General features: G+C 39.0%; 1 protein-coding gene across 10 annotated transcripts in view; it reads right to left on the bottom strand.

The window, feature by feature from the left end:
• LOC127510639 (gastrula zinc finger protein XlCGF8.2DB-like) overlaps nucleotides 1-23,435 on the bottom strand; it is a 66,641-nt gene that overhangs the window by 10,361 nt on the left and 32,845 nt on the right. For 2 of the 10 annotated variants that reach the window (XM_051890483.1, XM_051890487.1), the window contains exons 1-2: nucleotides 6,354-6,429; nucleotides 5,726-5,873 (exon numbers count right to left, since the gene is read on the bottom strand). The exons of 2 other annotated variants lie outside the window; for them this stretch is intronic. In XM_051890483.1, the coding sequence (XP_051746443.1) occupies nucleotides 5,726-5,810 (85 nt within the window). In that variant the 5' untranslated portion in view covers nucleotides 5,811-5,873; nucleotides 6,354-6,429. Of the gene's footprint in view, nucleotides 1-5,725; nucleotides 5,965-6,353; nucleotides 6,430-8,883; nucleotides 9,341-9,425; nucleotides 10,282-15,144; nucleotides 15,293-15,755; nucleotides 15,869-23,435 lie in introns of those variants that run through there. 6 more of the 10 variants (XM_051890489.1, XM_051890484.1, XM_051890482.1 and 3 more) reach the window with 6 other exon arrangements.

Here is a 23,435-nt window from a genome sequence, read left to right as displayed (position 1 = left end):
TACAATGCAACTTTTTGTTTTGAAGAAAACAGGAAAAACGCACTTTCGCTAACAGACTGCCTAATAGATTTATCATTCATGCCGTGCAGCGATTTTCACTTGATTGCAGTGTGGATGGTTGAGCAAAATGTGCCGAGGAATGATACGAAGCGACCACACTAGTCAAACAAACCAGACTTGAGGTCAAACACGGTCAGAGTTAGAGTTCTTCATGGTTAGATTTCTTCAACTCCGTAATCCCCAAACCGGTTACCATAGCAGCGAAAACACATTAGCAAGATCAGACTATTTTATGACCGAAAGGAATTTTAGAAAGTTGCAATAAAATAAACTTGGATAAACGTATTCAAGTTTCCCATCTCTAGATTTTCTTTTTGTATTGTTTTTGTATATGAATTAATTCACACTCTTTTGAAATAATGTTTTAGGATTGCTAAACCAGTTTGGGGTTACAGTTTGGGGATTACATTGACGTCCCCGGCAAGACATTAAACTGCGTCCAAAGCACTCTGAGAGGAGATGGGCGCCACCGAGTTCCCTTAGCCCACTGAAAGGACATGATGAAGCAGAAGAAAAAGAATGCCATGACAGATTGGTCGAGGACCGGATTACCAACGACCATGCATCCCACTGACTCCCTTCAAGGTGGGCGTGCCAAGTTAGCTACTGGAGGAAAAACACCAACAGAAGAAACACCAACATGTAGTGGCCTTCCTTGTAAGAAAAGACATCAAGGGCAGCATCATCAGCTGCACACCCATTTCCAGCAGGATCATATCCATCAGGATCTCTGTCAAACCACACAACATGACCATCGTACAAGTCTATGCCCCAACCTCTGACTACACAGATGAGAAATTGAAAAGTTTTATGAACAGCTTGAGTCTGTGGTAGCGAAAGTCCCCAAAAAAGATAATGCTGATGCAAAGGTGACTGGAATGCAAAGGTTGGCCCAGAAGCATATGAGAGCTGGTCAGGCACAGTAGGGCGATTCGGCCTCGGAGAAACTAAAGACTGTGGCATGAGATTTCTGGAGTTTGCCAGAAGCCATCAACTCACCCTGGCCAACACTCCCCAACAAGCTGTCCAGAACTGTAACATGGCACTCACCAAATGGGCAGATCCACAACCAAATCTTGCACCCCAACACTTCAAGTCTAGCATCAACAAGGCCCGCACAAGGACTTTTCCGGTGGCTGACATAGGCAGTGACCATGACCTTGTCATGATGACATTCAGCCTGAAGCTGAACTCCAAATGACGCTCCAAAAATCCTCGCATTCACTTCAACCTTGAAAAGCTTAAAGACCCAGATGTCGCAGAAATCTTCCAGGCCTTAGTCGGAGGAAAGTTTGCAGCCCTTAACTTACTGGACAGTGATGTAGACACACTTGCAAGCTCCATCAGTGATGTGCTATACACCACAGCTCAAGAGGTTCTGGGCAGGCAACGCAAGAAAATTCAATCATGGGTCACAGATGAAGGTCTTGGAGCTCTGTGACAAGAGAAGAGAGCTGAGAAGAAAGAAGCATTCGAGTGACGAGAACAGGATGAAGTACAAGTCTGCCACCAGAAAAGTCAGGAAGAGGAAGAGTGGATAGAACAGCAATTTGATGCCATCGACGGGGGCATGGAATCAGGTAACAGTAAGCAGGCCTACAGTAAATGTCCTCTCCAAGAACGGCCGGCCCAGAGGTTCTGTAATAGAAGACAAGAATGGCAAGCTCCTGACAGATAGAGACGATGTCATAAAGAGGTGGACGGAATACTGTGATGAGCTATACAACTTCTCGCTGAACCCAGACACCTCCATGCTGCAAGACCACTGGACCTGCACTAGTGACGTGGCTGAAAGTCCACCAGTATTGAGGGATGAGGTTGAGGAAGCAATGAGATGACTCAAGCCAGGCAAGTCTCCCAGAGTTGACAGCGTCCCTGCAGAACTTGTGAAAAGTGGAGGAGAACAAACAGCTAAAGCTCTGACCAGACTCTGTCAAATGATATGGCAGCAGAAGAAATGGCCAATGATATGGACACAGTCACTGGTTATACAGTTACCAAAAAATGGAAACAACACACAGTGCCAGAACCATCGGACCATTAGCCTGATTAGCCATCCAAGCAAAGTAATGCACCGTGTCATCCTCAACAGACTAAAGGACAAATCAGAGGAACTTTTGTCTGAAGAACAAGCTGGGTTCAAAGCAAGACGGAACACAGTGGAGGACATCTTCAACTGCAGAGTCCTCATTGAGAAACACCTCCAACACCAAAGAGACCTGTTCCACAACTTCATAGACTTTAAAAAGACGTTTGAGAGAGTGTGGCACGATAGTCTCTTAGGATAAACCATAACCTTTTAACATAGATGAAGGATTAGTCCAGGTCATTCAGGGCCTTTATGAGCATTCCAACAGCACTGTCCTACTAAACAAGATAGGACAGCCCTTCCTAACAAAAGTTGATGTAAGGCAATGGTGCATCCTCTCACCTATGCTGTTCAACCTATTCTTGGAGAGAATTATCCAAGAAACACTCCAGGAACATCATACATCAATACAAACATAGATCTCATGGGCCACGTACACACTGTAAGTTTCAGGAGTGACAACCGCATTTAAATGCGGGAGTGAATCCCCTAAATTATCATTACATGTGTGTACGGAACACAACTCTCAGAGTTTATGGAGTTTATGCTTGTATAGTGTGATGGCCAGAAGGAAGCAGGTCACCTTCAGGACCATGGAAAGCACCATCAGAGCTACCCAGTGATGTTCAGGACCAGGGATAGCTCCTCCAACACAGGTGTGCACAGTTTCCCCTCTGACAGGGAGCCTCAACTGCAGGCTGTTGGGCCCAATCAGCAGCCACATAGAAGAGAACAAAGAAGCCACAGTAGAGCAGAAGCAGGGGAGGTGAGCAGACACAGAGTGCTGAATGTTCCACAGCCCAGGCATTGGACCAGTCCTAACCGAGACAAGCTCATGAGGGTAGAGGCCTAGTGAAGGATGTGAGTAGTCTGAACCACCTTGACTAATCATTAATCTCTTCTGCCTTCCCTCCAGATGTAATTTGATGCCACAAGAAGCAACTTGAGAAAGAAGAAATACCTGAGTTACAGTTTTCTCCATATTCCCCTCTCCTATACCTTATGAAGTATAAAGAATGTTAAGTTTTGCTTCACTGAAAGTCTGCCTGGTGAATTGTTTACTTTGACCTCTTGAGTTAAACCCTCCAATCTTGTATGTGAAGGTTACAATAGCCAGTTTCACACAGCGCGTGGCACTCTTTCTGTGTTGCCATAGTCACCCATTATAAGTGTTTTGGGCTTGTTGTTTAAGCTCGATTAAGGACTAAAAGGTGAACTGACAACCGAATTTAGCTGCAGTGTGTACCTGGCCATAGGTGGCAACAACACAGAACTATAAGACCTAACAGACAAGCTTGTGCACAGGGCAGGTGCGTATGGCATGGAGGTCAGCACAGAGAAGTAAAAAGTTACGGTGAATAATACAACTGATACAAGGGCCAACATCACAATGAATGGGAAACAGCTAGAAGAAGTCATAAACTTCAAATATTTGGGGGTGACCCTGTCAAAGGATGGTACCTGTTCACAAGAGATTCGTATTCGGCTCGCCACAGCTACAGCTGCCATGGCCAGACTCAACAAGAATGTGGATGAGCGACATCAGCTTGTGCAACAAGTACAACTTTTTAAATCACTTGTCGTCTCCATTTTTCTCTACGGATGCGAGACACGGACACTGTTGACAAAGACTGAAAGACAAATCCAGACTTTTGAGACCAAAAGCCTGAGGAAATTGCTCTGCATCATCTACAAAGACCATAAGACCAATGAATACGTGCGAAGTATGGTCAACTCGTGGGTCCTCAAGAACCACTCCTGGCTACAGTCAAAAGGCAGAAACTGGCATGGTTCAGCCACGTTACCAGACACGACAGCCTGTCCAAGACCATCCTGCAAGGAACTGTGGAAGGCAGTCACAGACGAGGCCGACAGAGGAAAAGCTGGACTGATAACATCAAAGAATGGACAGACATGACCATGCCGACCCTCCTGAAGACAGCCACAGACAGATCCTTGTAGAGGACAACTGTTTGAATTGCTTACCGTAGTTAACAAAGATTACATGTATATCATGTTTAGTCTCTATGAGCTGCAATTTTAATTTTCTGTATGTTTGTTTACATTATATTTTGCTAACTTGGTTACATATTACTATTAAAAGAAAAAGTTCTTCCCTCAACACCCAATCAAATTTATGCAAAACACCCACTAAAAGACAAAAGGAACGCAAACTTTCCTTCTGAAAATACAACTCCTTATTCGCTCACTCACCTCCTAAGGTGTGTGTATATATATGAATATCAAATACTAGCATAACTTAATTCTTTTATTCTTTGCCCTGCTTCAGTCTAAACCTTCTTGCTACATCAAACTCAAACTGTATGCTTGTGTATTAAGTTAGAAAAGTTAAAGTGTTTAGTGTAGTTACTACTTTGTTTGTATCACACTTTAGGTTGTTCATTGGTTTGCACCTAAATGGAGTCCCTAATCATGCTGATCACAGCTACATGCTCGTACAAGGTGTTGCATAAGTATTAGGATTTTACTGTCTATGGCCAAGGGAGTATTATCCTACTATAGACCAGTGGTCTCAAACTCATCTCCTGGAGGGCCACTGTCCTGCAGAGTTTAGCTCCAACCCTATTTAAATACACCTGATCCAGCTAATCAAGTTCTCCACGGTTACTAGAAACTTCCAGGCAGGTGAGTTAAAGGTGGATGGAGCTAAAATCTGCAGGACCGTGGCCCTCCAGTAGCGGAGATTGAGACCACTGATATTGACGCTCTCACTAAACTACACTGGACGAGTGTTGGCAGGACGTTTAAGACAGATTCCATCAGGAATCCCTTAAATCATTTACTTGATCCAAATATTCTTACTAGGGCTATCAATAGATTAAAATGTTTAAATCACAATTAATTGCATGCCTTTCATCAAGTTAAGTATACATCATATATCTTGTTTAACGTATTTATTTTGTCAGCACTTGCTATGTCCTGCAGTAAACTATCAGATTGAAGGTGATTTACAAAAAAATATATATATTTTCTGCAAGCTTTTTAAAGCAAATTTAGGTGTCTTAAAGTCCTCCTGTAGTCAATTTTATCCCTTAAAACTAATCTTCGATCGTCTAAAAGGCATATTTAAAAATTTTACTCATGAAACAGTGCTTCAAAGATTCTGCTACTGCACAGGAGTAAATACTAGCGGTCACTCTCCCACGTCAAGGACTCATTTTTACACACATTTTAAGACTCTTCCCTCACTAACTTTTCTCCAGATTTTGTTAGATACTGTTGTATAATTGATATAAATTAATGGTTTTTATTGTTTTCCAATCAGAAGTTGATTTTTGGGTTTAATGTCACAAGAAATTGTAAAAGGCTACTTCTGTATTATTTTTCCTAATTTAACGCGTCATAATAACGGATGGAAGTGGGATCTTCTCAGGTTGAGGGCAGCATTAGTATTTGTCTGGTCATGTGATCTCAACATGTCTGTTCACACGAAGTCACCCGAATAAATAAAACCACTTTAATATGACATTATTCAAAAACATCATTCATTTCTGTAGAGCTGGACATTTTAATAAGGATCAAATGACTGATTTCAGCTTTGAGAATGAAACAAACCTGTTTGTTCCTCAGTTTCTTCTTGTTTCACACTGACTGTTTCTTCAATCCTCATGTCTTCATTCTTCTCCTTAATAAATGCCATCTTTATAATAGTGTGTCACGTGGATCTCAGTCGCTTCACCAGGAGTTTTTCTGTGTGTTTGTCCTGATTAAGATGAGAATAATTACCAGAAAGAAAAATAAATCCACACTAAATCTCTGTGTGTCTCAATCAGCTCTAGTTCAGTAGTTGCACACTGGGAAGAGAGTCAGAGTCAGAGTTAATGAACTTAAATTATCTGATTAGACTAAAAACATTAGAAAACTAGAATTACAAATCAATAAAAGAACACTAATTATACAAACTCTACATTTAATTATATTTTGTATTATTAAATCTTAAGTAAATTATTAATCATTTAATACATTACACAGATAAACATCAGCAGTTGTCATGTAGCGTTTGTTTGTTTACATTTGGTTCAATTGACTGAGAATGAGACGAACCTTTTCTGTTACTCATGTGTGAATAAGCTTTACTAACAAAAACAACGTTCATTCGTGTTATTATATACACTAACAGTTGTCTATAAACTGTGAAATGGTTGCATTAATGTAAACACTTTAAATGAATACAAACACAAACCTTTCTTCAGTCGAATCACATCAGATGCCGGAGAGCGACGCAGGTTTTTGACGTCTCACCGCCACACCAAAATAAAAGTCCCGTCTGCACGCTAACACTAATAGGAATCTACATACAATATTTAAAAATATTTTTTTGCTGTATAAAGAAATATGATTCACTAGATTAAAGCCATAGCCCAGTTTCTTCAATTGTCGTTTCATTCAGTTGATACTCCTCATCTACACTTATTATGAGTGAATGGTGTTAAGTTTCTAAATAAAAGATTCAATAACCAGTTTATTAGAAATATGATCTCTAGGGGCCGGTTTCACAGACAAGGTGATTAAGCCAGGAGTAGGCCTTAGTTCAATTAGGACATTTAAGTAACGTCTGAGATATTGAGACAAAACAACACCACTGACAAATTTTCAGATATGTCAGAGCAAGTTGCTTTCAGTTCAAACATGCATTTTAGTCTGAGACTAGCTTAAGCCTTGTCTGTGAAATCAGGCATAGAAGTATATTAATAGTGAAATTAAAGATCTGAGAACAAAATCCCTACAATATCCAGTTACACCTGTAGCAAACACAGATGTGAAGACCAGGAGACTCTGAATCTTCAGCTGGATTCTTTATTGAGATCGTACTGTGTCTCGCTGCAGTCATCAAGCCTGACTAAAAATGAAACTTTTTGTTTAATCTGCATTTTAGGAGCCTGTCCTTACAGGTGAATACAAAGAGCTCATGTCACAAGTATAAAGCATAAACAAGGCATGTAAAGGATGTAAGCATTTTTTATTTCATCACTGCCCGCGTCCCTTTACCCCACATTGTGGGTCTCTACAGATTGTAAATATTATAAATACTTTTCCACTCATCCACATTTTGTATTAGCTTTACCAATTCTGAAAATAGAGTACACTGCCAGAACAGCTGGCTAACAAGTGCTATAGAGGTATACGTTCATTTTTACTGATTATTACATTTGATTTATTATCTATTAGTGTATATCTAAGGTTTATACATAATTTCCATTACAGAATTCAAGATAAATCCTTTCATCTTACTACTGGAGCTGCCAGTTTGCTAAGTTTCAAATGATTATTAAACAGCGAGCACAAATTATGAAAAAGCGGCAGCCCTTCCTGTGCACTCAGTGTCCGAATTCACTCACTCCTTTTCACTTTTCACTGTAGGGAATAGTGAATGATGGTATAGGGGCGATTTCGAATTCAGCCACAATCATCTACATTAAAAGTAACGAGACTACATGACCTTACCAACTTTTTTTGATAATTATTGACATTCAGACTCATTCAGGTCAGTTGTTCAAAAAGTTTAATCTGGATCAGAATGATCTGGATTTAGAAATGTTTTGCTATCCAGGATCAGGTAATCCATTTTACTTTTGTGCTGGTTTTTGGATTGGATCACCCTGATCCAGATACACACTTTTTCAGATTACCAAATCTGGATTACTAGTACTCTACGGAGCCCCTAAAGTGACAGGGTGAAAAGAAAGAATATGAGATGGTCAATGCTTTTGCATTCTCTCAGAAAAGTTCAGTGTAGCGTTCACCCGAGAAACTTTAAACCTGATATTTTATGGCACCAAAATCTCTTTTTTACTTTACAGTAGGTTAATGAAAGGCTAAATATTTAGCCTAATGTCTACTTCTAATTCATTACATTAACAATTAAACTAATCAAGAGCAAAATAAAAAATGTGTCTATGTATGTATATTGCATGGTAAAAATGTTGTTTTATTACATTTTTGTTCCTGAAATCCACCCTTCTGATGGGATCAGTACAATCCAGATTTTTTTGGATCAGAGATATCCCAATCTTACTAAAAAGTTCTGAACAACACAAACAGATGATTTTATCCAGACCAAAACCAAGATTGGATTTTGTGATCTAATCTGATTTCAGAATCCTTTTTTCCTTTTGAAGAACCCATTTTCAAGATTTGATCCAATCCGATCAGATTACTTTTGAACAACTGGCCTCTGAGTCTCATGTGTATCTGTATTTTTTTTAATAACACTGAGCAAAATTTAAATGTTTTACTCCAGTCAATACACTATTTTGTAAACCTCTAGAAATGTAATAAATGTTACATTTCAAAAAGGTTTTCAATAAACTTCAAGAGAAATTGAAGAACAAACTGGTGTGACGTCTTTTACAACAAAATCAGGCCAAAACGAAGTTTGTTCGGAGTTCGAAACAGCTTCCCAAAATGAACTTTCCTGAAATGTTCTGGTGGGTAGACACTGGTGGGTCGAACTACTATTGGTCTATGGTGATTATGTAATAGGTAGGTGTCCTCTGGGGCTCCATCTTCTTTAATGAGGGCTGCTTCATAGTAGAAATTGAAGTTGTAATTCTATTGAAAGTGACACTATCTCTGTTTTTTTAATGTTTAATACTGTAAAGCTGCTTGATTTAAAGCAATCTGTGTAATTGTGTATGTGACGTGACTGGAGAGCTGAATTGCAGATCTGGTGCAAACATCCACATCACTATGATCTGAAGCTTTCACAACTGCACTTTTCCCACCACATTTATTTTGTTACTGAAAAGAAAAAGCACAGCACATATTTACACATTCATTTAAATGCCACAAGAGATGTTCACTTAAGTCCGCTGCTACTAAGCGAAGACTGGAAAAGAACTTTGCAGTGAGTATATCAGGGCTGGTACAAGACCTCTCTATAACAAAAACTCTTATGTGAACATCAAGGTTTGCTTTGTTTCTGTAAATCTTTCCATTGATGACACATGAAAGGCTTCTCTCTGGTATAAGTTATTACATGAACCCAAGGCTTTTCTGTAACTCATTCCACAGTGATGACATATAAAACCGTTCTCTCATTAGTGAAGACTCATGTGGTACTTTAAGGTTACTTTATATCTAAAACCCTTTCCACATTGATCACATATGAACGGATTCTCTCCAGTGTGAATTCTCATGTGCATGTTAAGGGTTCCTGGTTGGTTGAAACTTTTTCCACACTGAGGACATGTGTAGGGTTTCTCTCCTGTGTGAATTCTCATGTGGTCTTTAAGGTGTGCTTTTAGTTTGAAACTTTTTCCCACACTGAGGGCAGGTGTAAGGCTTCTCTCCAGTGTGAGTTCTCATGTGCGTGTTAAGGGCTGCTTTTTGGTTGAAACTTTTCCCACATTGTTGGCAGGTGAAAGGCTTCTCTCCAGTGTGAATTCTTATGTGATCTTTAAATTGTCCTTTGCGACTAAAACTCTTTCCACACTGAGGGCATGTGTAGGGTTTCTCTCCTGTGTGAATTCTCATGTGGTCTTTAAGGGTTCCTTTTAGTTTGAAACTTTTTCCACATTGTTGGCAGGTGAAAGGGAGCTCTCCTGTGTGAATTCTCAAGTGATCTTTAAAGTGTCCTTTTCGTTTGAAACTTTTTCCACACTGAGGGCAGGTGTAAGACTTCTCTCCAGTGTGAACTCTCATGTGGTAATTAAGTCTTCCTTTTTGGTTGAAACTTTTTCCACATTGCTGGCAAGTGAAATGCTTCTCTCCAGTATGAACGGTCATGTGGTCTTTAAGGGTTCCTTTTCGTTTAAAACTTTTTCCACATTGTTGGCAGGTAAAAGGCTTCTCTCCAGTGTGAACTCTAATGTGGTCTTTAAGGTGTCCTTTTTGGTTGAAACTTTTTCCACACTGTTGGCAGGTGTAAGGCTTCTTTCCAGTTTGAATTCCCATGTGGACTTCAAGGTTTTTATGCTGACAGAAACTCTTTCCACACTGTTTGCAGATGAAATCACTGCTAGTTTCTGTATTTTGAGCTCTTTTTTGTGAGGAAGTCTTTTGAGTCTGTGAGCAACTAAAAGATTTTTCTTCAGTTATGAAATCATGCTGTTTCTTATACAGATCTTTCTCTTTCATGTCATTTAGATCTTGACTCAGCGCCATCAGGTCTAAGGCAAAAAAAGACAAATAAAGGTTAACCCCAGTTTAAATGGCACAAAGCAACAGACATTAAGGGTGAATTTACACTAGGCATGGTTTCCTTGTACTGTACCCTGACGAGATTGTCCCCGCTCCCCCGATGGCCCGCACTCACATTGCACTTAATACTCCAGGCCGGAGCACGCTTACATAATTTATGATGCAACTTTTTGTTTTGAAGAAAACAGGAAGAAAGCACTTTCGCTAATAGACTGCCTAATAGGATTTATCATTCATGCCGTGCAGCGATTTCCAATTAATTGCAGTGTAGACGGTTAAACAAACAGCACACAGGCATGGTGAAGGCGACCACACTAGTCAACTAGACTTTGGAGGTCAAACACGCTTGGGCGCGGTTCAGATTGCCTAGTGTGAGTACACCCTTAGACGAACTCTGAAAGTGCGCCACAGGTGCTAAAGTGACTGAGACAGATCAGACACAATTATTTACTATAGTTAATAAACAATCCACAATACCCTTCACCCAACAAGCAAACTATGAGTTAGAGTTCTTCAACTCCGTAATCCCCAAACTGGTCACCTTAGCAGCAAAAACACATCAGCAAGATAAGACTGTTTTATGACCGAAAGGAATTTTAGAGAGTTGCACTCTCACTCTTTCAAACAAACAAGTACACTTGAGAAATGGATAAATGTATTCAAGTTTCCCATCTCTACATTTTCCTTTTATATTGTTTTTGCATATGGATTAATTCACACTCTTTTGGAATAATGTTTTACAATTGCTAAACCAGTTTGGGGTTACAGTTTGGGGATTACATTGACGTCCCAGGCAAAACGTTAAACTGTGTCCAAAGCACTCTGAGAGGAGATGGGCATCACCGAGTTCCCCTAGCCTACTGAAAGGACATGATGAAGCAGAAGAAAAACAATGCCATGCTGGATTGGTCGAGGACCGGATTACCAATGACCACACATCCCACTAACTCCCTTCAGGGTCGGCGTGCCAAGTTAGCTACTGGAGGGAAAACCACCATCAAACTGCCAATAGAACGAATGGCAGTCAGCACATGGAACATCCGTACTCTTCAGGCATTTAGAAGAATACAAGAGCTAATCCATGCACTAAAGCACTAGCGCTGAGACATTATCGGACTGTGCGAAGTCAGACTCACAAGCTTTGGGAAGATAACAGAAGATGGACATAAGCTGTGGTTCTCTGGAGAAGAGAAGAAACACCAACATGTAGTGGCCTTCCTTGTAAGGAAAGACATCGAGGGCAGCATCATCAGCTGCACACCATGACCATCATACAAGTCTATGCCCCAACCTCTGTCTACACAGATGAAGAAATTGAAGAGTTTTATGAACAGTTTGAGTCTGTGGTAGTGAAAGTCCCCAAAAAAGATAATGCTGGTGCGAAGGTTGGCCCAGATGCATATGAGAGCTGGTCAGGCACATATATATTATATATATATATATATATATATATATATATATATATTTTATATATAAAATATATATATTTTATATATAAAATATATATATATATATCCTTATGGAAAAAATGCTGCGTTCGTTCCGTAAGTAGAATAGGGAAGGCGTAGGACATACAGCGTAAGCTTTTTGAAGAATACGAAAATACAGTTTTGGCGGAGGCACTTGGAAGGCGAACTTTTGTTTATATAAAGCATATACATTTACATTTTTTTTTTAAAAATTACCGATCGTTTCGCTAGATAAGACCCTTATTCCTCGTCTGGTATCCTTTAAAGCCTTTTGAAGCTGCACTGAAACTGTCATTTTGACCTTCAACCGTCTGGAGGCCACTGAAGTCCACTATAAGAAGAAAAATCCTGGAATGTTTTTATCAAAAACCTTAATTTCTTTTCGACTGACAAAAGAAAGACATGAACATCTTGGATGACATGGAGGTGAGTAAATTATCAGGAAAATTTTATATGAAAGTGAACTAACCCTTTAAGAAAGTTAAAAGGCAGAATCAGGTACTTATGAAAAAACTGAAAGAAGGACACTCCAAAGCAGAAAGATACAGGAAAAAACGTGAACGGAAAATAGAGCAAAAGCCTGCTCGCACTATAAGTGAGAAGTTTCACCCCCGAGCAGCTAAAAAAATGTCAAGTGAGAAGAAAAAAAGGGTTGAGGCTTTTCTGCAATTGGATGAGAACAGCATTTTGCTTCCTGGAAAAAAGACACAATTGGAAGAAAAGAGAAGAAACAAAGAAGAATCCTTACAAGCACACTTCAAGACCTTCACAAAGTCTTCAATGATAAGAGTAATAAACTGCACAAAATGTCTTACAGGCAGTTCACCAGATACAAACCATTCTACATCACTCCACCAAAATCATGCGATTGCTGAGAGGGTCACATGGGAACAGTGGAAGAGAGAGCCTATTACAGTCAGAGAAAAAACTACAAGAACTGGGTTAAAAGAACCAAAGCGGGATCAATTGAAGAACTGCTAAAAGTGTTCCAGAAAGACCTTGAGGAACTGGCTAGTCATCATTACAATTGGATTCACCAAGTTAAAGAGTTCAGACATCTCAAGGAGAACGTGCAAAACAATGAAATGGTCCTTCATATTGATTTTAGTGAAAACTATGCTTGCAAGCTTAACTCTGAATTCAAGCCTTTCACTTTGGAGGCAACAGGCAACAAGCAACGCTACACGCAGGGGTGGCCTATGGTATGGGTGGGTCACAGAGCTATGCAACTCTATCACAGTCTCTGAGACATGATGAAAGGGCAGTGTGGGCTCACATCAAGCCAGTTATAGAAGATTTTAAGGCCAAGAGTGATCATGAAATTGATACACTCCACATCCTAAGTGATGGTCCTGCAACCCAGTATCGTAATAGTGCAAACTGCTTTCTTCTTAGAAGCATTCCATACTCTTGGGGTTTCAAAATGGAACTTTTCTGAGAGGTCACATGGCAAAGGGGCTCCTGATGGAGTAAGCGGAGCTCTCAAGCGCATTGCTGACAAGTATGTCCATGGAGGTGGAGATCTTCAAACACCTAAAGATTTGTTCAATTATCTTTGCCAAAACACAGAAAGGATGACCATTAAATGGGTTGAAGAAGATGAAATCTCTACCATAGATAGCTTGCTTGCTTCCTTCAACAGTGTGCCCAGTGGTTGGAATAAGTAACACACACCAAGTGCTCTCCTTTTCACCTGGGGAAATACTATACAGACACCTGAGTTGCTTTTGCAAGTACTAGAGATGTGTCTTTATTATCAGCCAAAGAAACTTCACATTGATGTCTCTGCTTCTAAAGCTGGCAATGTGGAACAGCAAAGTGATCTTCTCCAAGATGTTACCTGTGTGCAACCAAAAGAAGCAACCCACCCAGCTGAAGCAGAATGCACTGATTCCGATGATGACTCCAGCCACACTGTTGGAAAGTTAGTCATTGTCAACTACAATGATAGGCTATATGTGGCCCAGATCATGAAGATATGTTACAACGAGGCAGAGATTAATTGCATGAAGCAAGCTGGTGACAAGAATATCTTTATCTGGCTAAATAACCCATACTGCATATTTTACAGCTGTGATCAAATAGTTTGAACAATATCTGAGCCAGAACCTCTTCACAGATCTGCCAAGCTCTCTCAGATTGACTGACTGAAGTTTAATATGGTCTGAAATGTTTTCGTCTTTCAGCTTCCACTGATGTTTAAAGATCCCATGTGAATCTGTTATTACTAATACTATAAATGTTTATGAATTTTAAATCTAAAACATTCAACTAATTGTAAATTTATAATGTACTTTTATTGTTTAACAATTATAATTGCTGTTACAACACACACTCTCCTCTACTTTTAAAATGTTCATGTTAAAGTTTGTTGACATGAGATGGTGTTTGATTTACTCATATTTCTAAGTTTTATAAATACAATTTAAAAAATTTGTTATATAGTGTGACACTAAATCATTTGATGTGACATTCAGAATTCTGACAATAAAAAGACCTTTTTAGTTATAAATCATAAAAAAGTCAATAGAACAAAAGAGAAATAGTATCAGCAAGAGTCACAAGCATTTTGTTAGATTTATAACAGGGCTTGTCAGAATTAATCTAAAATATCTGGAAAGGCTGAGGAGAGATGTCTTACTTTGCATGATGATTTAGAAAAATAATACAAAATCTAATGGATCTGCACAAAAAAAAAAAAAGTTAAGTCTGAAGATAGAAATAATAAAGATTTATGGTGAAGTTAGTTACTTAGGGAGAGTATATCCCATTTTTATTTTATATAGAATAACTTTTATGTCACACCATATGACAATTTTAGGCACGAATGCAACAAATTGATGAATAAATCCAATTTCCAATACAAAATCTAAAAGACCACATATATTTTTGGAAATTCAAGAGTCAGTACAACACAATTTTTATGCCTAATATTTGAAGTTTAAAAAAAAAAAAAAAAAATCAGGCTTATATGTCAACCACCCAAATGTAAATCTGATATTTCATGCTCTGATTTAAGCAAAATTAAGATTTTGTTAGATACTGTTGTATAATTAAGTGATATAAATTAAGGGTTTTCATTGTTTTCCAATCAGAAGTGGATTTTTGGGTTTAATGTCACAAGAAATTGTAAAAGGCTACTTCTGTATTATTTTTTCTCATTTAATATGTGTCATAATAACGAATGGAAGGGGGATCTTCTCAGGTTGAGGGCAACATAGTATTTATCTGGTCATGTGATCTCAACATGTCTGTGCACATGAGATGACCCGAATAAATAAAATCACTTTAATTAAGACACTCATATGACATTATTCAAAAATATCATTTACAACTGAGTTCAGCTTCGAGAATGAAACCAACCTGTTTGTTCCTCAGTATCTTCATGTTCCACACTGAATGTTTCTTCAATCTTCATGTCTTCATTCTTCTCTTTATTAAATGTCATCTTTATAATAGTGTGTCATGTGGATCTCAGTCGCTTCATCAGGAGTTTTTCTTTGTGTTTGTCCTGTTTAAGGTGAGAATAATTAATATAAAGAAAAATAAATCCACACTAAATCTCTGGGTGTGTCTCAATCAGCTCTAGTTCAGCGCACTGGTGAGAGAGTCAGAGTTAATGGACTTAAATCACCTGATCAGACAAAAAACACTAGAAAACTAGAATTACAAATCAATAAAAGAACACAAATTATACAAAGTCTATATTTTATATTATTAAATGTTCTTTAGGTTACATTACTACACAGATAAACATCAGCAGTTAGTTTGTTTTCATTTGGTTCAATTGACTCAGAGTTTCTAAAAGGTCCGAAAACTGATTCATTAAATGAGACAAACCTTTTTCTGTTACTCATGTGTGAATACGCTTTACTGTTTAATCTTGTTATTATATACACACATTCACAGTTGTCTATAAACTGTCTGAAATAGTTACATTAATTTAAACACTTTAAATAAATATGAACACAAACCTTTCTTCAGTTGAATCATATTGGATGCATCAGGAGCACGGCGCAGTTTTTTGACGTCACACAGCCACACCAAAATAAAAGTCCTGTCTGCATGCTTAAACTAATAGAAATCTACATACAGAAAAACATTCAAATATTGATTTACAGGATGAATCAGAGATTCTAAAAGTTATCAATACCATACCGTTTTTCAAGAGTTTCTGGCTTATATCTAAGCAAGAGTGAACTGCTCTCAATTCAATAATACCAATACAAAGCACTGATATTGTCAGTTAAGGATAAAGTCAAAATTCTTGGTCTTCATATTACAAAGGATTCTCATCCACATTTTGTATTAGCTTTACCAATTCTGAAAATAGAGTACACTGCCAGAACAGTTGGCTGACAAGTGGTATAGAGGTATACATTCATTTTTAATTGATTATTAAATTGTTTATCTATGGTTTATACATAATTTCCATAACAGAATTTAAGAAAAATCCTTTCATCTTACTACTGGAGCTGCCAGTTTGCTAAGTTTCAAATGATTATTAAACAGCGAGCACAAATTATGCAAAAGCGGCAGAATTCACTCACTCCTTCAAGTGAACTGCATTAGTGAACTAATGTAGGGAATAGTGAATGAGGGTATAGGGGCGATTTCGAATTCAGCCACAATCATTTACATTAAAAGTAACAAGACTAAAATATAGCTGCAAGCAGCGATGACGGGCCTAAGCCCAGTGGCACCACCACCCCGGTGGCTTTAGGGCAACTGTGCACGGTGGGCAATGGCATTTAAAATGGTTAAACATAAAAGGTCTATGTCAAATTCACACCACATTTACTGCAGCAACTGATGCCCATATGATCCACAACAGCCTCAAAGCATTGATCTCAAAGCATTTTGAAAGTGACACACTTCCTGCTGCCAGTTGGTGGCGCTATAACTTTGACTCACAGTAGTCACATCCATGTGATCAGCCTCATACAACAAACACACAGCCGAAGCTTCATAAAAATCAATCAATGTATGATAAATTTCCTGTCTCCCTTTTCTCACCATAAATTTGTAAACGGCCAAACTGTTCGAGATATCAAAAATCCGTTGGCAATTTTTCATCATCAATGTCTTGACTTCATGCTGACCGAGTTTGGTGGTGATCAGATTAATCGCCTAGGAGGAGTATATCAAATTCCAGAGCATGTGTTTTTCAAACAACCCATAATAGCTGACTTCCTGTTGAGCTGGCGTATAACTTAGAGCACGAAAGTTGTTAGGCCCAATGAGGTCTATATGTGTAGCAAGTTTCATACGAATACATGCAAGCGTGTTTGATATACGGACCAAGTTTTTGGACTCCGTTCAAGGGGGTGCTGTCGAGCCCCCCTGCCAAGCCTGGGTCCCAGCTTCTGTGGCGTCCTAATGGCCGCAGATTCCAAAGTGTGTGCCAATTTTCAAGAGTTTTTGAGCATGTTAAGGACCCCCAAAAGCCCCGGATGGTTGAAAAAAAAATAATTCTCCTTAAAAAAACAATAGGGCCCTGCACCTTGGGCCCTAAAAACAAAACAACAGCCAACTATAGCTGCAAGCAGCGATGACGGGCCCAAGCCCGGTGGCACCGCCACCCCGGTGGCTTCAGGGCAAATGTGCACAGCCGGCAATAGGCATTTAAAACGATTAAACATCACAGGACTATTTCAAATTCACTCCACATTTACTGCACTATAAGGTGGCGCTATAGAGCCCCTCCTCCCCGCCCATTTCTAAGGTTTGCCCATGTCTACTGGATAACAATCCTGACGTGTTTCGAGTTTCATGCAATTTGAAGCATGCTAAGAGTCTCAAAAGCATCCAAAACGAATATTAAAGTTTGATGCTTTGCCATGGCAACAATATCACGATTCTTTTCACAGGTTTACATCTGCCAAGTTGACATTATTCTGATAAAGTCTGAAGCAAATCAGGTAAAAATAAGAGGGTGATCTCAAAGCAAGTTGAAAGTGACACACTTCCTGCTGCCAGTTGGTGACGCTATAACTTTGACTCACAATAGTCACATCCATGTGATCAGCCTTGTACAATGAACACACAGCCGAAGTTTCATCAAAATCAATTAATGTGTGCAGAAGTTATAACACACTTCCTGTTTCTCTGCACCTATGACTGTGAACCACAACAGCCACATCCATGAGATCATTTAAATTTAGATTAATATCATGTCATAGGACATCATAGGTCACTTTGAAATGAGTGCAAAGTTATCTTTTGCAGCTCAAAATTTTGTAAGTGTAAATCCAGTGTAAATCTAAGTCCAGTGTTTATCTTAAGTTTTTTTATATATATATTTTCTAAACCATTAAAGGTGTCACCCCTCCGTGTGACCACGGAGGTGAATCGGATGGGCATTCAGCGGACAGACACCCTTTTTTTACAGTCTATGACAGACACCGACACACTGTATTTTTTTTGTTTTGTTTTTTGTATTTATTTCAACAAATGACAACCAAAATCAAACCCATAGAAGCTTGTGAACAGTTTTGAAGCGGCTGCGTACAAGTTATACTCATTCACAAGCCAAGTGAGGGTCATACTCGCAAATGTAATGTTAATTATTAAACCAAACAAAATACAACACTTTCAAAAACACTCAGCTTTGTGATTATTTTATTGAGTGATAGGGAGTGGGTTCAATCAGTGACATTATTAGATTATATATACGGCGTCTCCCAGTCACCACCTCAACCTGCTTCCCTTAGTGTTTTTACACGTAGAAAAGGCGAAAAACACCGTCCAGTTTTTTCCCTGAACGATGATGTGAGCTCCTGTTGCAATTCTCAATTCATTTTTCACAATCACAAAAGAAAATCAAAAATACTGCCCTTAACGTCACTGTAGAAAGGCAGCACGACATAAACAAACCCAGACCAGAACGTGACGGCAGCTTCACATTCTCTATCTACCTCCTCGATGGCAGTCAAGTCTTTCAATTCAGTAGAAAAATCGCTCCTCTTCATAACATAAGGTTCACGTCCAAAATATGTTGTGATTTTCTGTTTATACCTTTCTAAACCAGCACAGTACAGACTTTTCCCCATCTCTTCCATTCTAATTTTCACTGCTTGCCCTCCACATTAATTTCGCTCGTCACCAGAACCACGTGATTGCAAACAACCTATTCTGAAACCCATATCAGACGTAAATTTTCACCACTTCTGACACGTGTGCAAAGTTTCATGAGTTTTCGAGCATGTTTAGGCCCTCAAAAATGTGATTCATTTCGGAAAAGAAGAAGAAGAATTGGCCGAGCAATTACAATAGGGTCCTCACACCATCGGTGCTCGAGCCCTAATAATCCTAAAGAAAACAATAGAGCCTTCGCCTTGGGCCCTAATAATAATCCTAAAGAAAACAATAGGGCCTTTGCCCTTTACATGGCTTGGGCCCTAATAATCCTTAGAAAACCAAGAGGGCCCTGCACCACCAGTGGCTTGGGCCCTAATAATCCTAAAGAAAACAATAGGGCCTTCACCTTCGGCTTGAGCCCTAATAATAATCCTAAAGAAAACAATAGGGCCTTCACCTTCAGCTTGGGCCCTAATAATAATCCTAAAGAAAACAATAGGGCCTTTGCCCTTTACATGGCTTGGGCCCTAATAATCCTTAGAAAAACAAGAGGGCCCTGCACCACCAGTGGCTTGGGCCCTAATAATCCTAAAGAAAACAATAGGGCCTTCACCTTTGGCTTGGGCCCTAATAATCCTTAGAAAAACAAGAGGGCCCTGCGCCACCAGTGGCTTGGGCCCTAATAATCCTAAAGAAAACAATAGGGCCTTCACCTTTGGCTTGGGCCCTAATAATCCTTAGAAAAACAAGAGGGCCCTGCGCCACCAGTGGCTTGGGCCCTAATAATCCTAAAGAAAACAATAGGGCCTTCACCTTTGGCTTGGGCCCTAATAATCCTTAGAAAAACAAGAGGGCCCTGCGCCACCAGTGGCTTGGGCCCTAATAATCCTTAGGGGATCAAGAGGGCCCTGCACCACCAGTGGCTTGGGCCCTAATAATAATAATCCTTAGAAAAACAAGAGATAATGATAGAGAGGGACGATTTGGGAAGATATCCAGTCAGGACTGCTGTCCTGTGTGGAAGATGCGCACATTTCAAGTGTAATGTGCTGATCTAACCGCGGGAAAAGCGGCGCTGTTGCGCACTCTACAGGCTCGCGCAGCAGCACTTCAGACTGCTTTGCAATTAATCAGTCCCTCCACGATTTCGCGATTCTGCGATCGCTGAATTTATTGCAAAATCAAGTAAACTCCGCAGTAATCGGAGGATCTTGCATTTTTTCTTAATTGCTGCAGATTTTCCGCAGATTTTGGGCTTGGACACGTCCCGTGACGTCACCGCAACATGCATTTAGTCAACTCGTTTGAGCTGAGCAGCTCGGACCAATAATAGACAACCGGTTGCGACTGGAGTTCAGAGCAGCGGGCTGATCTCGATCACACAACAACATTTCTACACGAGCGCTGAAAGGAAACCACTGGAATTCACCGCAGAATTTAATCACTGTGAAATCTTGTGAGAAACATTCATATTCGTCACAGAACTCTCTGTTAAACCACAGATATCAGATCAAACGATGCCTCTCTGGAAACTGTTTGATCTGATCTGTGGTTTAACAGAGAATTCTGCAACGAATTTACCCTAAATGCTTCTCACAAGATTTCGCAGTGATGTTATTAATTCTGTAGTGAATTCAAGCGGTTTCTTCCCAGCGCACATGTAATCTGGAAACCATGAGAAACATTGTGACACTAACAGAAATGACTTATGGCAGAAATGGTCTAATGTTTTCGAGTGCTTTTAAGTGCTTCGCACAACTTTTCCCAGCACTTCAAAGCTTTAAATATTGCCCAGTTTGAATGTTATTTTTAATGTGATGTCCAAAACATTATTTGTTCATACTTCATAGTTTGTCCCCATTTGTAAAACTAAAAGTTTCACAATGTAGGAAAGCAAACACTTATTTAGAAATAAAAAAGAATAAATTACCACTGTAGTAGATGCTGCAGAGGAGCCCTTATTGGCTTATTAGCCATTTCCACACCCTAGTATATATTTTTAATATTTATTAATGATAATAAAAAAAGTTAATATTATCTGCATCTTTACTCAAGCTCAGTGCTTTTCTGTCAGTCCTCACAGCACTGCCAAATCAGGGGCTGGTGCCACCTTAGAACTTAAAAGGTTAGTTCACCCAAAAATGAAATTATAAAAAATAAATAAAACGATAAAAAAAAACCCAAAACGGTCGTGATTTAAAATGTAAAATTGTCTGTTTGCGTTCAGGTTTGTCCGATGTCTTAGGGCTATTTAAATACATATGGAAATATGAAGAAGTCAAATGAATGAAGCGCTAAATGTAAAACAGTACCCAAACATTACCCAATATATCCTAACTAAAATACTAAACAGATAATAAGATATGATTAGAGTTAGCACTTAATATTTCTGTATACACAAAATCATTCACAAAATCGTACATAAAGGAATGCGCATGATCAGGCTCGTTCGAAGTGTCTACCAATAAAATTTGCTGTATTACAAACCAATGATATTTGGGTTGGCAGGGCGACACGTGTCATTCCGCCCCAATGTGTCGCCCCGCCCCATCGTCCAGGCTGCACTCTGGGGTACTTGCATCAGTCTGACAGTCCAAGAAGCTCCAGTCGCTAGGGATGGGCGATACCACTTATTTTGTTTTCGATACCGATACTTTCAAGGCCATTATCGCCGATATCGATACCGATATGATACCTCTAATATGAACTTATAGATTCCCAGACGGCAACATAGTCTGGCCCAGACCCGGCCCACATCTGGTACATGTGGATTATACACGGACCAGATGCGGGCCGGATCTGTGCCGACACTATGTTGCTGTCAGGGTTTTAACATTTATTCAATTATTGAATTACTAAGAGTAAAATGGGTTATGATACCCACTTAACATTATATTTGAAAGGCATTTTAACATTCAATATGCCTTAATTGCAGTTTATTAGATTATATTTTTGTTTACACGTCGTTAAAATGTTTACTTGGTAAACCATGGAAAATCTAGAAATAAGCCTACTATATGCCTAGCTGAACTATGGTCACTGTAGTAATGGTTCATTTTCATAAGCTGCCAATGACAGGCTGTTGCACCCATAAAATGAAACATTTGTATTCTGACAGAACATCAATATGAACTTTTAACCTTCAATTTAAATAAATGTAATTGCACAAACTATGTAGGCTACTATTTCATTTTGTTTATTGTGAAATAACTAATATTATATCTTTCTGTCTTCTGTTAAGCACTGTTCTGGGCTGCGTTTCCCAAAAGCATCAATGGTTTCTTGCGATACTAAACGCAGCCCTGTTTGAATGTAGTGTCGGCAGTGCGCGAACGCTCTCTGTGATTGATTGGTTCTGACTCGCAGCATTTTCAATTCAATTCAATTCACATTTATTTGTATAGCGCTTTTCACGATACATATCGTTTCAAAGCAGCTTTACAGAGAATGCATATCAACATTACAATTTGGAGACTGCAGTTAGCTAATAATGTAATAATTTAGGCGATTAACATACAATCACTGTTAGCAATTTAATTGGAGGTAGAAGCAAAGAGCTCCTGGAAAAATGAATTACATATTAACAATAATTAGGATTTATAGAATGTGAATGTGCGTGTTGATCCAGATGTTGCATCTTCTGAAGTCATCGCAGGAGTTGGCTTGGCTGAAGAGATGTGTCTTTAATCTAGATTTAAACTGGGTGAGCGAGTCTGAGCCCCGAACATTATCAGGAAGGCTATTCCAGAGTTTAGGAGCCAAATGTGAAAACGCTCTCCCTCCTTTAGAGGACTTAGCTATCCTAGGTACAACCAGAAGTCCAGAGTTTTGTGATCTTAAAGAGCGTGAAGGATTGTAGGGCGATAAAAGGTCGGTTAAGTACACAGGAGCTAAACCATTTAGAGCCTTATAGGTCATTAGCAGTACTTTATAATCGATACGGAACTTAAAAGGTAACCAGTGAAGAGATGATAAAATTGGTGTTATATGATCATATTTTCTTGACCTGGTAAGAACTCTAGCAGCTGCATTTTGTACCAATTGTAGCTTGTTTATTGAGGAAGCAGGACAACCAGCTAGTAATGCATTACAGTAATCTAGTCTAGATGTCATGAAAGCATGAACTAACTTTTCTGCATCAGAAACAGATAACATATTCCGTATCTTAGCAATGTTTCTGAGGTGGAAGAAGGCTGTTTTTGTAACATATGAAATATGATTTTCAAAGGACAAGTTGCTGTCTAATATAACACCCAGGTCTTTAACTGTCGAGGATGGAGTAACAGTACATCCTTCTAAATGCAAATTGTAGTCTGAGAGATTCTGTGTACAGGTTTTTGGCCCAATAAGTAATACTTCAGTCTTATCTGAATTTAATAGAAGAAAATTACTAGTCATCCAATGTTTTACTTCTTTAACACACTCTGTCAGATTGGATAATTTAGAGTTTTCATCTGGTTGTGCTGAAATATATAATTGAGTATCATCGGCATTTGCCTGTTCAGATGAGCAGGAAAATACTTCTACTATAAATTATTCGCTAACATAGGTTATTTGTCCAATTCAATGCATAT

This window comes from Ctenopharyngodon idella, chromosome 4 (assembly GCF_019924925.1).
Source record: "Ctenopharyngodon idella isolate HZGC_01 chromosome 4, HZGC01, whole genome shotgun sequence".
Classification (NCBI taxonomy): Eukaryota; Metazoa; Chordata; class Actinopteri; order Cypriniformes; family Xenocyprididae; genus Ctenopharyngodon; species Ctenopharyngodon idella.
The sequence above is the reverse complement of the archived record's forward strand: the minus strand, read 5'-3'. Positions and strand labels throughout refer to the sequence as shown.